The 13086-nt window shown below is 51.2% G+C and overlaps 1 protein-coding gene across 2 annotated transcripts in view; it reads right to left on the minus strand.

Annotated features, from left to right (window-relative positions):
• The window catches only part of CRTC3 (CREB regulated transcription coactivator 3), a 92361-nt gene that overhangs the window by 9261 nt on the left and 70014 nt on the right, over positions 1 to 13086 (minus strand). The window contains exons 6-8 of one of the 2 annotated variants that reach the window (XM_004577918.2): positions 11490 to 11590; positions 5698 to 5733; positions 1480 to 1565 (exon numbers count right to left, since the gene is read on the minus strand). In XM_004577918.2, the coding sequence (XP_004577975.1) occupies positions 1480 to 1565; positions 5698 to 5733; positions 11490 to 11590 (223 nt within the window). The remainder of the gene's footprint in view (positions 1 to 1479; positions 1566 to 5697; positions 5734 to 11489; positions 11591 to 13086) is intronic. The other variant, XM_058665572.1, reaches the window with a different exon arrangement.

Below are 13086 nucleotides of genomic sequence, written 5' to 3' on the forward strand. Positions count from 1 at the left end.
GAACCAGCAATTGGAAGATCTTTCTTTGTGTCTACCCCTCTCTCTGTGTAACTGTCTGTCTATCTTTCTTTGTGCCTTCCTTCCTTCCATTTTTATTGAAAAGGTAGATTTACAGAGAGGAAAAAGATCTTCCACCCACTGGTTCACTCCCCCAGTGGTCACAAGGGTGAAAACTGAGCTGATCTGAAGCCAGGAGCTTCTTCTGGGTCTCCCACACAGCTGCAGGATCCCAAGGCTTTAGGCCATCCTACCGGGTTTCCCAGGCCACAAGCAGAGAGCTGGATGGTAAGTGGAGCAGCCAGGACATGAACTGGCACCTATATGATATCTCCAGTATGCAAGGTGAGGACCATTCCGGGCCCAAACTATGTCTTTCAAATAAATCTCTACTTTAAAAAAGCTAAGTTTAATTTAGTACAAAACACAAAACAAAAACTCACAATCCTCTAAATAGGGTCTGTGTTAGCAGGAAGCTGCAGTTGGGAGTGAAGCCCAGGCATTCATGTGGGACATGGGTGGCCCACGGGACCTTGTGCACCTGGTCTGAGGGGAAGGGAAGGAGATGGAAAACAGAACAGGAGGAGTCAACCAGGAGTGAATGCCAGAAGGCAGCAAGTACTTCTGCCTGAGGACAGGCACCAGGAAGGTTGGATTGCGCTGCACAAGCCACCTCACCCTGGGGAGGTTAGCACCTGTCGGGCATCAGCCTCTTGGCTGGACAAGTCAGAGTTGCCTTTGATGGACTGCCCCTGTGTCTCCCACAGTGCGGTGGGTCCTCTTGTGTTGACATCCTCCCTTCACCTCCCATCAAAAGCTTAAACACTGTGTTCCTCTGTCTAAAACAAATACAAAACCCACAACTTCTCAGATGCCCTTTGCACTAATGAGGACTAGCACAGGAGCCTGACCCAGGCCCTAAATCCTAAGCAGCCTGGGGGTGACATAAGCTGAAGGTTTGGAATGGCTCCACTTTCTCTCAAAGTCACGATCACCCTTCTATGGGCAGAAAGGCTGAGCTGAGCACCAAGGGCCCCCTGCTGCCCACATGAAGGACAGAGACAGCTCCAGGCTGCTGGCTTCCGCCTGGCCAGCCCTGGCTGTTGGGACCACTTGTGACGGGGGAGTGAACCAGTGGATGGAAGATCTGTCTCCCAAATAATATAGAAAATGAATAAAATTTTAAAAAATAAATAATCTGTAAAAGGGTTATCTGGTACAGCAATAGTTCTGGAGAGCAGAGAAATCGACGTGACATACGTATGCAGGGTTCAGAACTCAGGGCAACATCAAGGCCATGGGAGAGAGGGAGGGCTTTTCGGATGAGTAATCCCTCATGGGAAGGGGAGGTCACCAGGTTGGGAAGCTAATTCATCGACACCACTGTGGTACTTCTCCCTCGAAGTGTTATTCCTTGTCCCCCTCGTTTCGGCTCCTGAGTGCCAGAGGTCAGTGACAACACACAGCCCGCTACCCACTCACCTCCTTGGTCTCCCACACCTGTTTAGGCAGTGGCTTTGGAACATTTAACAGATTCTCTTCTTTCAATGGGCCAGGAAAAGACGCAACTACAAGACAGAGGAGGGGAAAACAGCACATTCATTACATTAGAAGGCAGCCGTGTTACCTTTCGCCAAATTTTCTTTGTAAACAAATGACTTAATGAAGAAATACTTATGGTTGGGCCCGGCGGCATGGCCTAGCGGCTAAAGTCCTCGCCTTGAAAGCCCCGGGATCCCATATGGGCGCCGGTTCTAATCCCGGCAGCTCCACTTCCCATCCAGCTCTCTGCTTGTAGCCTGGGAAAGCAGTTGAGGATGGCCCAAAGCTTTGGGACCCTGCACCCGCGTGGGAGACCTGGAAGAGGTTCCAGGTTCCCAGCTTTGGATCGGCGCGCACCGGCCCGTTGCGGCTCACTTGGGGAGTGAATCATCGGATGGAAGATCTTCCTCTCTGTCTCTCCTCCTCTCTGTATATCCGACTTTCCAATAATAATAAAATCTTTAAAAAAAAAAAAAAAGAAATACTTATGGTCTAATGTGAAAGGTGCTTTGAAGTATTAGTGTGGGGGCAACAGAGACCAGTGACACTCAAGTTCAACCTGAGAAACCGATTGTGGGGCAGGGTGGGACCTGCCTCAAGGAGGGGAGCCCGTAAGAGCACCAAGGGGCACAGAGCTACAGCCTAGTAGAAGGGAAGCAGCCAGGAAGCTGCTAGGCTCAGGGGAAGGGGAAGCAGCCTTGTGGGTACTGGGGGCACCTGAGCAGACCGCAAGGGCAGGAACTGATGTGGGGAAGGCTGAGGCCAGCTCAGAGGCCTCCCTGCCAGCTTGGAGGAGAGAGTGAGAGGGAGGCGAAGGAGGCACAAGTAGCTGGGAGAGACCAGCTGTGCTGGGCCTCTGCAACCTGAGGACTTGAGACTGGGCAGCTGATGGTTCCCTGGGTCCCTACTGGCCTTGGAACCCCCTGTGAGACAACCCCTAGGGACTACCTCAGGGTTTTCTGCTCCCACACCCTGAGCCACCCCAGTGTGCAGACAAAAAGGCTGAGCCACAAAGCCAGGGAGATTTTCCAGGCCCTGAGACAAGGATCAGCCCTCAGGAATTAACAAACCTGACCTGACCTGACCTGAAGTCAGGAAGGAAGGAAGGGGCTCGTCACCTGTGACGGCTCAAAACCAGGAATGTCACAAGGCCCCGGGGAGCTCCTGAACAGCTTCCTGTCTTAGCCTGCTCACCCAAGGGTGGGGAGCCGAGGGAGATGTCAGTGGGTCTGAGTAGACTGTACAACAGGGGGTGCAAAGCAAGCCTCACAGTATGGTTACTGTTCTGTTGCAGGCAACAGGGATAAAATGAAGCACAGATGGGGCTGGGGTGTGCCTGAGCTGGTGCTCTAGGCAGGCACGGACCAGCATGTCCACCACAGCAGCCCAGGCTTTTTCAGTGTGTCCCTGACAGGTCGCTTGCTCTTAGTCTTGATCGCCTAGTCACTGTCTTTGCAAAAGCTTCTTGTGCCCACGATTTGCTGATCTTTCCTTCAGATGTCACCTGGGTGGCAAAGGGAAACAAGCCTTTGTTTCCTAGGTGGCCAGCAAAGGCAGTGCCTGGGACATCCTGGCTGGCTGCAGGAGGTGAGCATGGGTGCTCAGGGCTACTGGAGGCCAGGGCAGGCCCAGGGGCTAAGTGAAGAAGTGCCCCCCTCTCCAGGAGTCTTGGCAGGGACTGTTTTCTTTTTTTCTTTATTACTTACATTTATTTTTGCTAACAGTAGATTAGGTTGATAGGGGTCAAGGGCTACAGGAAGGTGGGTGACATCACCATTTCCACATTCTTTTTTTTTTTCCTTCCTGTATCTGGGGGAGGGGGAGGGGACAAGCAGAGAAGCCACAGCCAGCCTCCCAAACACCTCTGAACCCTGAGATGGAGGACAGCTACTCGATACCATCCCAGGGTCCCCGATGTGGGTCATGTTGAGGGCACACTGCTCAAGAGGTTTTGATAGTTCAACAGTTCTGAATTACTGCTGATCTTGCCACTCCAAGCATGATGAAATCACTCCAGAATCCACTGGTTGACATAGTCCACGCTAGAGTCTCCGTTTGCTCAGATAATCACTGCTAACACTTAGCTGGGGTAGTTGATTGATTTGTTCTGCCCTCTGTCATGGTACCAGGTCTCCTATGCAGACTCCAATGGACTGCCATATCCTCCATCCATGTGCACCTGGATATGCTGCCCACTGCTCTAAGCCACCGAGGAGGCTCAGCTTTGATACATACACTCTGTGGTCAGACCATGGAATCTGTAATTTTCTTCACGGATTGGGCTCTGAGTCCAGTGATTCAGTTGGAGCGGATCCCCAAAGAAACTTCATCTGAAGTGATCCCAAACCTGGTTCTTGTGTGTGCTTGTCAATACAGGATCTGGTACAGTCTGTTGTTCAATCAACTTATGCACATGCTGGTAGTCAGTTCTGCCTCCAGCCCTGTCTTCTACACAAACCAATGGGTGTTGGAGCCCAGCCCGATCCTGCTCACCACACACTTGGCCTTCACATAAACCAGTGGGAGCTGAAGCCTAGTCAGAATGACCTGCAATAACCCCTATGAGTCCTACCCCCTGCACTGGTTCCTGTGCCTGCCAGTATGTACAGCAGACTGCTCCAGTTTGTCCCACATCCCATTCAGCACTCATATATGTCAATGTGCACTGAAGCCTAGTTCAATCCAACCAGCCCCACTATCCAGGCCACACACCTGCTGGCAGGTACCACTCTCTGTCTATTCATGCCTGCCCCAGTCCTAGTTCTCATGCTCACCAGTGAGAGTGGCAACCCTAGAGGGAGGTGCCTACTGTTTCCTACTGGGCCCACACCCCCTCCCGGATCCTATATTCTCCAGGTACTTCTGCAGTTTGGCCTGACAGAATTAGCCCCCAGTGCTAGTATCTGCCACCTGATGCTGTGGCAAAGCCCAACCAACCCACACCCACTCTGGCTTATGCATGCACCAGTAGAAACAGTCAACCCAGCCTGGCTTTCCCCTAATCTAGCTCACATGAGGCCAACAGGTGTTGCAGCCCTGCCAGGCCTGGTCTGCCCCCATCCCAACTCTCAACACTCTACAGTGGGAGTGATAGTCCAGCATGGGAGCCCCACGCAGCCCCCTACTAGCTTTGCCCCTTCCCCGCTGGGTCCCACATTTGCTGGTTGGGTACTGTGGCCCAGTCTGGCATGGCCTGCCTCACCTCGGCGTTTGCCAGTGAGTGCTGTAGTCTGGCTGGGCCCGGCCCATCACCAATGTCAGCTCACACTAGTGGGGGTTACAGCTTAGCCCATATAGGGGCTGTTTTCTGACACATTCATGTTTTTTTCCATAGTTTTCTGTATCCAGGTTTTGCAGGGGATTCTTTAAATAATTCACGGGGCGGGGAGCAGGGGGAAGGATAAAACAACCTTGCAGCTATGTCTTCACTTCTGTCCACACGGATCATCTGCTCACTGATGTGTCAATGTCAACTGATTGTTTTCATGGCCTTTCTGTGCGTGGCTCACCCGGAAGAGCAGCCAGTGGGGAGGGTGCCAGGGAACCGTGTCCTGGTACAAGATGCTCCCCATCTGTCTCTTGTCCCAGGACTCTTAGCTCCCTGATGTATGAATAGAAACCTAACTGCTGTTAATTCTCAGACTACGAAAATGAAACTTCAGATTACAGAGGATTCAAGGGGGCTGTGGTTACTGAATGAATGAATGGACTGTGCTTGTCCATGGCCTTGAGCATTGTTTGCAAGGTTCTCTAACATTATTTTACTTAGCTCCATGAAACGCAGCCTCTTCTGAGAAATTCAAAATCGCATGTTGCAGCTGATGTGCATTATTTCCCTGGTGCTGTGCATTTCCAGCTTGGATGGCCAGCTCCCCAAATCTTTGGAACAGACTCGGCTGGTGTTGAGGGAAGGCATGAAAGATTCATTCACGTTTGCATGTGATGACCATCTCTGTGACTTGGGGGACTGCTGGGCCTCTGGGGTCTGACCACACACATGGACTGGAGCATGGCCGTAATTTTCTGCAGTATCTCAGAAAAGTAAACCAGGTGGTGGTTGCCAACATTCTGTGGTGAGCTAGAATTTTGAGTGGCAACTAGCTAGCACTGTTGAGAGAAGGCAGTAAGAATAGCCAGAGAGGCACAAAGCATTCCTACCTTCCCCATGCCCATCATGCTCGCCATCGTAGAAACCTGAGGAAAGAAGCACAGGAAACTCTTAGGTGCAACACTCCCAGTGGGAACAGAATCCTGCAATCCTAAGGCAAGTTTGCTCACTGATGTTCTTTCAGGGCACTTGAGCATTTATACTGACACAAAACACAATACAACAGCTATGGTTCCCTGGAGTCTATATTCGATTCTTAGCTACTTTGCTTTTAAAATCGTCTCAGTCTCAACATTTTCTCACTGATTCTTTCCTGAGTGAGGAACAGTTTTTACCATGTTTGCAACCCTCTGTTCAAACTGCAAAGCAAAGGCGCATAGATGGAATGTCCCTTCCAAACTGCTCGGGGAAGGCTGACAAAGGACTGCATCCCAATCCTGTGTCCACAGGGACAAAGCAGAGGGGCCCTGCTGCAGGCTGCAATGTGTAACTCTTGCATGGTTAAATGACTTAGAATGCATGTATGTCACATTTAACTCAAAGAGTGTATGTGAAAGTGTTCCATGAAGTTTTTAAACTTTTGAGTTGGAATAAATTGTGGCTGAATAAATTACTCTGACTCCTTCATATTTTAATATGCTGTAGATGGCAAAGAATAGGATTCCCCATTGTTCCCAGCTAAAACTGAAACACTATGCCTGCCAAGAATATAATGTGAATAACCATTCTCCTTGGAGCAATCAGATACATTAAGGTGAAGTTCTAGCACAGAACGCGGACATAGTTATGTGCCCCAACCCCTTACCTAGAGTTCACTCAGTTTCTGGATAAGGTGGATCTATGCTGACCTGATTACTCCGTAAAACTTCAGCAAAATGCCTCACAACCATCCATTTGACACTGGCTTTTTCAGCTCCTGCATCAGGTGCTGGGTGGGGCTCGGTGATGGCGTGCAGTCAGGAAACAGACCGTGGCAGCAAATCCTGTGACACCAGTGGCAGTCCCTGGGTCAGGCACAACACTGGGGACCTCAGGAGCACAGAGAGGGCCACAAGCTTAACCACGCTCACCAAGACAGAACTTCCCACAGAACCTAACGCAGTGACTGAGGATGCATATCAGTGCACATTAAAGACCACTTGGGTAAGCTTTGTCAAAATGCAAATTTCTGGGCCACCCATTTGAAGGTTTTGATTCAGAAGGTGGTGCGAGAACTGGCTGCTAAATCTGTATTTTTAAAGCATCATCTCAGGATTCTATTGCAGATGGTGCTAGGTCCTGCCCTTTGAGACTTGGTCGGTGGCAGCTTACTTAACCAATGATGAAATACGTCCAGGGGAAGGCCACATGAACAGAAGAACATTAGAACATGAGAGAACAGCAAGGCAACACACTGTCAGGTGGAAAGCAGGCAGTGTCTGATTCCATGATGATGCTCCCGAGGACCCTCATATGGGAAAGGACAGGGACCTTTATCATCTAATCCCCAAAACGTGGTCAACTAATTCAAAATGAAAACCCGAGCTCTACTCTACCTGTGCACCTGGTGGGCTATGGTGAGGTGTGTCTACACCACCTGGGGTTTAACCACCATGGTTACCATGGCCAGCATGCCCCTGGTGCTTCAGGTCTTGACTGAAGGGGATGCTGTGCAAATGCACCCCTTAGTAGGAAGGAGGAGGGGAGGAATGTGTGGGGAAGGGCATTAGGTCGGAGGATGGGAGAGTAGGCTGGGCCAGAAGAGGGGTGCGGGGAGAGGCATGGCAGACCACAAGATGGCTCTCAGGAGGAAGCCCCCTGCAGACAGATCAGGAGAAGAAAACCACCGAGAGGTTTGGACAAGAGTGGTGAAGCCGTGTGCTGACCACAGGGACAAAAAAAAAGTGCAAATCGGAGACACTTGGCAAGTGCTGGTAGCTCAGGAAGGGCTCGGCTGCTGAATGGGTGGCGAAGGCAGGGGAATGGAGCTTGTTAGGCACATTGTGTGGGTTCTACCCACAGATGACTGGAAGGATGCTGATGGTGATGATGAGCACCTTAAAAAACATGTGAGGGCCTAGTGCAATGGTTCAATTGGCTAATCCTCCTCTTGAAAGCACCAGGATCCCATACGGCGCAGGTTTGTGCCCTGGCTATTCCACTTCCCATCCAGCTCCCTGGTTGTGACTTGAGAAAGCAGTGGAGGACGGCCCAAAGCCTTGGGAGTTGGTACCCATGTGGAAGAGACAGAAGAAGCTCCTGGCTTCAGATTGGGTCAGTTCTGGCTGTTGAGGACACTGGGAAATGAACCAGTAGATGGAAGATCTTTCTCTCTTTCTCTCTATTAACCTTGCTAATCTGCCTTTCCAATTAAAAACAAATAAATCTTAAGAAAAAAAGCCAACAGTAATGAAAAATAATAAGCTACCACCACAAATAAAGTGTTACAAATAAAGGTCCGAGCTGTGGCTGGATATGGGAGGCAGAGGAAATAACTGCACCAGTCCCTCAGGGTGCAGGACAAGGATGGCCACAGTTGCATCTTAGTTCCAGGAAGCCTGTGACCTGAGCCATGGCCAGCTGACCTCCCAGACCACGTGGGGCCCAGGCCTCCCTGCTTCTGGCACTCCCAGGCCCAGTGGCTCAGAATAACTCCCCCTCCTACCCCCACATTCAGGCGTGCAGAGCAGCTGGGAGGGCGAGGGGGCAGTGCCTGGTCCAGAGGGCATCTGCAGCAGCACCCTCTCCACCTCCTGGGCGAGTTTCCTTTCACTTTCTGGTAGCCCTGGGATGTTCTGCGCTGAGCCCAGCCTGGTGATCAAGTGTCAGGGGTGACTTTCACGTTTCAGGCTACCGCGTTTGCAGCCCTTTCATTAACTCTGCAGCTCAGAACATATTGTGGGTTTAAAGGTCACTGGGACCTAAAGCATCTGCCCCAACATCCCTCCCAAAAGATGGTGACATACAGCATCTCCCCTGGGCATGCAGATGACCCCTCTCACACTTGCTATGCCCTCAGCTCTGGCCCACTCCCTGAGGAGCAATGACTTGATTGGGTAGGAGGTAGGGACTGGGTGGGGACTGCTCTGAGCTTGCTGTCTGCCTATTTTACGTGCACACAGTGGCACAGCCAAGGGTCAGGGCCATCAGTGTCACTCTTTATGGATTCTGAATAATTAGATGAGAATGAAGAAACTATAAAATATAATCTCGCTTGGTTGCGTCAAAGTTTATATCTGTCATTTACAACTGCTTATCACTTATGCCCAACTGTCAGGCAGCCTGTAACCATGGTGAAAGTGAGTGGTCATGGCTCGGACTACTGGCTTTGGGGACATAGCTCACGAATGCAGCAGTTTGTTGCTCGCACAGTTAAGCTGTGAGCAGGTGCTCACTTATCCCCTTTGTGACAACAACAGCGACAGAAGTGTGCCGGGCTCCAGGGCTGGGTCTCTCTGCTCAGGGAGATTCCCAGGGAAGGGAGTGGTTTGGCCCCTTGCAGGGCTGCACTTGCATGCTCCTGGTCCTGGCCCTGGCCCTGATATTGACTTTATTTGGTTGGACCCTATTACAAGAAATACCTTTTTCATAAAGCTAGCGGATATTTTTAAAACTCGGAAGGAAAGAAAATGAAAAACTTTTAATGAATTACATAAGGAAAATACGCGGGACTATTTTAGATAGCTCCCACCAACAAATATAATTCTCCAGAAATAATTCCCATCCTTGGAGACTGGACTAAGATTTTAAACATACTGGCTTGCCCGTGTAAACACGCCCATATTTGGATGTGTTTCTGAGTTCTGCTGCACTCACAGGGCAAGGGCAGGTCTGGGCGCGCCAGCAGGCAGCCATGCTGGAGGTCTGCCCCTCTCACAGCCTCAAGACCTGAGAAACTGGGGTGCTCCATAGTGCACCTGAGCACACTGCTGCAGGGCTGTCCTTCTCCCTGCTGTACTCTTGCTTTGTCCACTTCTGTGCCAATCCAACCCGCCCTCGCTTACCCCTTCCCCTCACAACCACAAATGCTTCAGGCCCAGCCATCATTTTCTCTACTTTCTTCTCTGCATGCAAGACACGAAAACCTTTCCTTGGATTGCTTATAGCTCTCTCATTCCCTCTGGATCTTTGGCCCTTCACAGAGAAGCATACACTTTGTGCAGAGGGCACACGGAGGCTTGGCAGGTGCAGAAAGGCAAGTGCTACAGGACAAAGATCTCTCCATCTTGTCACTGCCAGGTCTGAGGCACAGGCCTGGCTGCACCCACAGGTCCTGTGAGGATGGTCTCCACTGCTGTCTTAAGGCTGTTTACATATCTCCATCTCCACCTCTCTGGAAGCTGAGCTCCTCAGCTTCCCACGTGGCCCAATTCTCCAAACAGGGAGCAGTGTTGGACCCACGTCCAATCTAATGTCCCTGCCAACTTCATCTTTGTGTTCCCGGTGTGGAAACACAGGTGGATGGCCCTAACCAGTTGCCAGAGTTCTCCCCTTGAGAGGCAAACACTTCTTTGGGCAAATGGAGTCTTTTCTAATTGGGGAAGAAATTTAGCAACAATTATTCAATCCTATTCCTATCATATACAAGGAACTAAGAGCAGGAACGTTCTCCTTGGAACAGAGTATTGAGGCTTAAACAAAACCAGGAAGTGAATCAGAAAGGCTGGTATTCTGGCACAATGGTTATCTAGTCCTCTGGTTTTAACTTTGTGGACAAGTCAATCTGCACATGGAATGGATGGCTCAGCATGGCTGGAACCCTTAAAGGGCAGGCATGGAGCAGGTCTGAGTGAGGCAGCCTCAGATGTTAGTGTTCAGAGTGGTCTCAGGGCATGGGAACAAATGACCTCTTCTCACTTCTCCACCAGGGCGCCCCACCATGCAGGCACTGTGCTGGGAGCTCTGGGAAGCCAGGAGGATGTAGGGTACTGGGGTGTTGGGCTGCAAGGCAGGAAGGCCAAGGACTACTCCTCAGAGAAGGGCATGCAGCTGAGGATTCCAGACTACTCCTCAGAGAAGGGCACGCAGCTGAGGCTTCCAGACAGACAGGTGATGACTAGGGGGAATAGGCATACAGAAGAGAGGGTGAGAGTGGAACAGTAGGAAACACTGGATCCCCTAGGAGGTGTCATGGCTGACCTGGTGTGTGAGGATGGGGGTGGGCAATTGGAAAAAGGTGGGCAGATCTGGGTACTGGCCCTGCCTAAGCTGAGGAGTAGCACCGAGGGCTCTAAGCATTGGCAGGCCACAGGGGCCTCTCCACCCCGTTATGCTGGAGATCTGACTGGCAACATGAGGTCTAGGTGGGCAGGCCCTTCCGGCCCTGACAGGGCTCCTCCTTGGGGAGTCCGCCTTCTCCTCTGCTCCTGGGGACAGGGGACACTTGGGTAAGTGCCGCTGGACACTGGGGCATGGTGTGCATGTGTGTGCCTCATCCTGGGGTTCAGCTGTCACAGCCCCAGGACTCATGGAGAGAAGCCACTTCCTCTTCCCAGGGCTGATCAGTGAACCAGCTGCTAATTAGCTCCATCAGTTACTTCTGGTCTTACTTATTTAGGTCCTGGGTTGGAAAAGAGGCCCCCCGGGGAACCTGGCACAAAACCAGACCTGAAAGCTGATGGGAGACCAGTTGGGAAATCACGGTCACTGTCCATGGCAAAGACGGCGCACTGGGAAAAGGGAAGGCGATACTAGAGCCAAGAGCTGCCTGGGAATGGTGGGGATGCGAGCCCACACGTGACCTGCCATGCTTCTGCTTGGGGCGCCAGGTGCAGCACAGGTGCACCCGGGGAAACAACTCCCCCGGCTCCTTCAGGACCCAAGGGCAAGCACAGCACTGCGAGCAGGGGCCTGCAGGTCTTACCCATGCACGGGGCAGGCCAGGCTGACTGGGTCCCTCCTCCGTAGGGGTCCTGGGGCTTGGTGCTCAGGGCACTTGTGTGAAGAGCAGAGTCAGAATTGGTCCTAAGGAGGGGAGGAGAGAGTTGTGCTGAAAATTCATTTTTTTTTCCTTGACCAAAGTGCGCAGTTCTTGGCTGAATGTTACCAACAGGAAAGCCAGGCAGAAAAGCACGGCGGACTGCTGCCTACACATTGCGAGGTCGGACCTACCTGGAGCCCCTTATGTCGGGGATAGGGCATCACCTAGGCTGGAAAGCCCTCCATCTGCACACGCACAGCAGCACATGGAGGCTGAGGGTGTAGCAATCCACCACCTCTCACCCCTGCTGCTCCCTGGCACCCGCACAGGTGGTGACTGGGACTAGGAGGTCTGGTCTGGCTGGCAGAGCACGGCCACCTGGAGCCTGGGCTGCCAAGCCCTCCAGGGAGCTTGCAGGGTTGAGAGGACTCCCAAAGCAGCACTGAAGTGCACTCTGCCTTTTCTCTTCCTCTGCGCAGGGGTGCGGGCCCCAGGGCCAGCCCACACTCTGGACTGATGCCACTGCAATACCAGCGGTTCCATGAGTTTTGCAGGAGGTGCAGCTCTGGTCTCCGCAGATGTTTTCCCACTGAACTCGTGTTTCATAAAAAAACCATGTTATACTGCTTTCATTGTAAAATGGAAACACTTTCAACTTTTTCTACTTCTATTTTTAGAAACATGTGATGCCTGTATGTTTTTATGGAGCACAGTGCAGTATATCAACAGATACACACAGCATGGATGGGTCAGCCCTGACAGCCAGCCTTCCCACTCTTATTCTGCGTGTGGCCTGGGGCACGTTAGTGGGGCCCGTAGTTGCCCTGCTGTGAACATGGCACTGCAGCTTGCTGCTTTCATCAGACCGTGTGGGGGGAGTTCCCACTTTTTAATCTCCCTCTACTCTCCTCCCTCAGTTATATAAGTTCATTTTGTAAAAAAAAAAATATACATATATTTATATACTTTGTCTTGGAAAATATAACTGTGACTCCATCAACAAAGATATCACTTAAGTTCCAGGCAATGAGTTTCTTATTTTTAATTTATTAGTAAGTCTCTTAAAAATCTGTTTAGGGCCCAGCGGCATGGCCTAACGGCTAAAGTCCTCGCCTTGAACGCCCGGGATCCCATATGGGCGCCGGTTCTAATCCCAGCAGCTCCACTTCCCATCCAGCCCCCTGCTTGTGGCCTGGGAAAGCAGTCGAGGATGGCCCAAAGATTTGGGACCCTGCACCCATGTGGGAGACCCGGAAGAGGTTCCAGGTTCCCGGCTTCGGATCGGCGCGCACCGGCCCATTGCAGCTCACTTGGGGAGTGAATCATCGGATGGAAGATCTTCCTCTCTGTCTCTCCTCCTCTCTGTATATCTGACTCTGTAATAAAATAAATGAATCTTTAAAAAAAAATCTGTTTAATTTTTTTTATCTTGATAAATATTAATAGATCATGTAAACAAATGCTCTTCAAGGGTTTCAGCGATTTTTTGGGGGGAGGAGGTGTCTCAAGACAGGAAGTTTGAGAGCAGGTGTTTAGCCCA

The sequence above is a fragment of the Ochotona princeps genome, chromosome 6 (assembly GCF_030435755.1).
Source record: "Ochotona princeps isolate mOchPri1 chromosome 6, mOchPri1.hap1, whole genome shotgun sequence".
NCBI lineage: Eukaryota > Metazoa > Chordata > Mammalia > Lagomorpha > Ochotonidae > Ochotona > Ochotona princeps.